We start from the raw sequence: 5,105 nt of genomic DNA on the forward strand, positions 1-5,105 counted from the left end.
ATAATTAACAAAATATAATAATAAAGAATAGCAATATTGATTAATTCAATTCAGTCATTGATAATTTACTTTTTGTTATAACTAACAAAATATAATAATAAAAAATAGCAATATTGATTAATTTAATCAGTCATTGATAATTTTTTTTTCATTTCTTTATGAAATCGTATGATATTATAGGTTAATAACAAAATTTTGCAATGAAAATGTTATGAACAGTATTAAATTACGATCAACGATCAACTAATTTGCTATTGTTAACAAATTTTATCAAATTTTTATATACCATTGTTATCAAATTTTATATCAATTTTACTTGATAAAATATTAATTCAGTATTATCAAATTATTAAATTACAATCGATTAGCATCGATTATTCATCATTGTTATCAAATATTTATGTTATTATTATCAAATTTACCAATTTCATCACAATGAATTATTATCAGTGCCACTAAATCTTATCAAATTCTTATCAATCATCTTTTTTCACCTCTAGCATTTCTTATTTTTTATCAAAATATTTATTTGCTTATAGTTCTGCTAACAAATGATAATAATTTTTTTTTGATAGAATTAGGATAAATGAAAATATTTCTTGCCATATTTTTGCTTTTCTTCATTTTTGCCAATTTTTTCTTAAATTAATTGATCGATCGGCGAATAATTTTTGATTTATTGAAAAAATAAATCAAATATATGCAAAATATATTTGCTTTTTTCATAACATTTATTTATTGATTTTGAAAAAAAAGAAAAAATGGCATTTTAAAGTTTATTTTATTTTTTTGCAAATTAAAAATTCCACAATTTTTAAATATTACATTTTAGAAAAAAAGAAAAAATTATTTTCAAATAAACAAATTTGAAAATAAAAAATTTGATTGAAAAATTTCTTAAGAAGGTAACTTAAATTTAAATTTAAAAATTTGTGAAATATACGACAAATAAAAAATTTAGTAAAATTTAATTTAATTTACAAAAAGAAAAAAAACGAAAAAAATAAATTACTGTATTTGGTGGAAATTCTTTTGGATGGAAAATTTTTTTTTGCAAAACTTTTGCAAATTTTTACTATTGTTAAGTGAGGAAAATAAAACTAATATATAATGAAATTTTACTTTTTCTATAAATTGTAAAATTAAGGAAATGTAATGAAAAAGAAAGGGAAATGAAGAGAAAGAGAGAAAGAGAGAGAGAGAGAGAAAGAAAGATAGAGAGAGGATTCGGAATGGAATTTGTAATAAAAACAATTAAATTTAATGCTATTTCAATAGTCCTTAAAGAGACATAAATAATGGATTCTGGTATCTAAATTGGTTCTTTCATGAAAATTAGCATAAATAATAGCTTTGAGAAAAATCGAAAATATTAAAATTGTTTTTTTTTCCCCCCAAACAAAGCAATATTTTATTAAAACAAATAGAATATAATTTTTGAATTTTAATTAATTAATCATATTTATATATGATTTATTAATAGTATGGCTTTTTGGAAAATTCATCAATTATTGTTATTATTTGTTTGCAATATTCATTGAATATCACAATTTCTATTTATTGCTAATTTTCTTCTCTAATAAATTTTATCTTTCATTTAAATTATTCAATAAATTTTAAACAGTATAATTGTATGATAAATTGATTAATGATAGACTTGATTAGTAATTGATTAATAAATTGATTACTAGTAAATAGGTTTTTATTTTTCATCGTGTCATTTAAAATAAATAGATAGAAACAAAAAAAAAAAAAGAAATTTCCTTTAAAAAAAAATTTACTCAAAAAAAATCTTTTAATTCTAAAATTTTAAATTAATTTAAATTGATTTCCAGGATTTTCATCATCTAATCAATGGTTTAATTCAAAGAAAAAAAATATTATAAGAAAATTGATAATTATGGTGATAAATTATTAAAAAAAAGGAATAAAGTTTGATCTAAAATTAAACTAATACTTATTTAAAACACTCATTTAAATCATTTGTTTTTAAAATAACTGTTTAAATTAAAATGCTTATTTAAATTGGAATATTTATTTAAATTATTTCAATCCATTTTCAACTAACTAAACAACAATTTATGCTATAAAAGTAAATTTTAATTATTTTTAAAAATTTAAATTACTTTATACCTTGGAGTGCAAATTTTATCTTTAATTTTAGCTGATAAAACAATTCGAACAAAAAAATCAGCAGCTGCAGCAACACAAAAATAAACAGATGTCGTTTGTAGGATTGTACTAATTGGAAAAACAATTTCCGCACTTCGACCATAAACAGTTGCCAAAACTGTAATTGCCAATGCAATTAATTATTTTTGATTTGTTAATCCATTTTGAATTTAATTTTCAATTTTAAATTCAAATTTTTCCATAATTCATTTAAAATTTTACACAACAATACAAAATGTTACAAAAAAAGTAAACGAAGGAAATTGGCAATAAATGAAAAGATGAATAATTTTAATGACAGAAAAAATTTTTTACCATTCAATTAATTAACAAAAGTAATTTTTGTAATTCAATTAATTAATCATAGTTTAAAGTTTAAAATTTATTCAAAGATAATAAAATCATTATGAATTGATTGATATGTTCAAATAAATTTTGCAATAATATACAAATATTAATTTTAATATTAATTGATGTATTAATTGTAACTTAAAAAAAAGAAACTTTTTTCGCAATTACTGTATTTATCGAATTTTCATTACCTGCTGGGCCATGATGCCTCCATGCTTCTAAACCATATAGAATAATTGCTGTCCATATCATACAAAAATCACTTAATGCTAATGCAGCTAAATAAATATTTGTTGAATGTCTTCGTTGTTCGATACTTCCATAAACAGCCATTACCAGAAAATTCCCGATAATTCCAATTAAACCAATAATTGGTAATATTACACCTGATACTATCAAATTATATTTCTGAAATATTCAAATCTTTTATTAACTTACTATTCTGTTTCCTTTCTTTTTTTCCCATCGTTATTTTAAATTTTACAAAATTTTATTAATCAAATTTTTAATTAATATTAGCTAATAATTTATTTAAAATACTGTTTACAATTTAATTTTGAAATATTTCTGATAGTTAAATAATTTACAAAAACAAAAAAAAAAACATTTCAACGTTAACTAATCACTTTTTATGAATTATTTTATTGAATGTTAAAAATTTGATTGGTTCAAAGTTCAAAGTTGAGAGGAATAAAAAAGTAAATTTTGAATGTAATTTAGATAAAAGTAGGAAAAAATTGGTAGAAATAGGAAAAAAAAGAATTAATCTCAACAAATCAATTCTTCAATTTCTATGAAAAAATATGATCAATCTAATTAATTCAAATATAACTAATTAATTAATTAAAATAATGCAAAATTAACTTACGATGTATTGTGAATCCGATGAACCCAAACAAATATCACAAGATGGTAATTGCTTATCGAAAATTTCCATACTTCCTAATACATTTACACCTTTCACTGATATATCGCATATAAAAATTAATAATTTAAAATAAAAAATTAAAAACAGAAAAAAACAAATAAATAAATAAAACTTTGAAACTTTGATAGTTAAAAGTTGGTTATGCTTTTTGAAAAATTTAACGAGTTAAATTTCATTGAGCTTCTGGGAAAAATTTTGTTGAATAAATTAAATTAAAATGCTAATGTAAATAATTAATTAAGGATTAAATTTTGCATAAATGATCGGTTAAATTTACAGTGATAGATGTTTTTTTCTTTTTTTTTTTTGAATGGATCAGTGGTTTTATGTTACAAAAATGAAACAATAAAAAATCAATAATTTACATAATTTAATGCTCATATTTGCATAAATTTTATTCAGTTTAAAATTTTTGGCGAATTTAATTTATCATCAAAATTAATTAACTTGTATAATCATTAAAGTTGTAATGAGAAGTATCAAAATTTCTGTGAATGTTACAAATTTTTCGTTGACAATATGACAGCGAATAATGTATGACAAACTATTAATATGCTCTTAATTATAATCAATTTAGCTTATTAAATGATTATTTAATTATGATAAATTAATTTAAATTTGGCACATCTTGAAAAAAAACTATCAAACATTTGAGAATTTTTTGAAATTTTCGGAAAAAAAATTAAAAATAAAATAAAAAATTATAATGCTATTCCGACATTTGTATGCTCAAAATTTTTAATCTATGATAAACATTATTAGAATTTTCAAATAATCATTGATAGTAAAAATGATAAAGACCGGATAAATTGAATTTTCAAATAATCATTGATAGTAAAAATGATAAAGACCGGATAAATTATCAGTGACTTAACAATTAACAATAACAGATAATTTGAAATATTAATTGTCTGTTAAAATTTCAGGAAATTATAGATTGGAAATTTTGTTCAAATATAGATTAAAAAAAAAAAGATAAATTTGGAAATTTTGCACGCTACAAATTAAGCATCTGATGAAAATTCTTTCGATCTTTTTTTAAATAATAGAATTACTTAAATATAATTTAAAGTATAAAATGTGCAACGAAAATGGAAGTATATTTATACAAAAAAATATTTATTAAATGAAATTTTCCGGTTAAAATAATAATTTGAAATTAATAACAAATATTTATATTTCGCAAACATTTTTTCAAAAAACAAAAAAAAACACTGAAAAACTCTTAAACGGGAATGAATTTTTCATGTTCACCACAAAAAGGGCTAATGAAATTTAGTCGAAGAAATGTAATAATTAGAAGGTATTAATTAGCTTTAATGAAGCTGTTAAATGATAGGAATTTAATTCTAATTTAATATAAGCAAATTTTATTGATTGTATAAGATATAATTCATTATAGCAAAAAAAAAAAAGAAAAATACAATTTTTAATACAATTGCCGTTTTTTTTCTTTAATATTAAGGAAGTGAAAAATGAAACTAATTAAACGAAATGAAATTTGAATAAGTAATTAAAATTATCACAATAATTTTCCAACAAAGAATATTTTTTCTTCCATGATATGTTTTCAGTTTTTTTTTNTTTTTTTAAGAGGAGTTAATTAAATAAAAATTACAAACTAGGAATAAAACATTGATAATAAGAAAATGAA

At 19.7% G+C, this 5,105-nt stretch overlaps 1 protein-coding gene across 1 annotated transcript in view; it reads right to left on the minus strand.

The window, feature by feature from the left end:
• LOAG_18330 (hypothetical protein) overlaps positions 1–3,472 on the minus strand; it is a gene marked incomplete at its 3' end in the record, with an annotated part of 5,249 nt that extends 1,777 nt beyond the window's left edge. Inside the window, exons 1-3 of the mRNA XM_020450992.1 lie at positions 3,392–3,472; positions 2,715–2,931; positions 2,134–2,290 (exon numbers count right to left, since the gene is read on the minus strand). Of these exons, the coding sequence (XP_020305272.1) occupies positions 2,134–2,290; positions 2,715–2,931; positions 3,392–3,460 (443 nt within the window). The 5' untranslated portion in view covers positions 3,461–3,472. The remainder of the gene's footprint in view (positions 1–2,133; positions 2,291–2,714; positions 2,932–3,391) is intronic.
• Positions 3,473–5,105: the final 1,633 nt, after the last annotated feature.

Source organism: Loa loa, assembly GCF_000183805.2.
Source record: "Loa loa unplaced genomic scaffold supercont3.264, whole genome shotgun sequence".
In the NCBI taxonomy this organism is placed as follows: Eukaryota; Metazoa; Nematoda; class Chromadorea; order Rhabditida; family Onchocercidae; genus Loa; species Loa loa.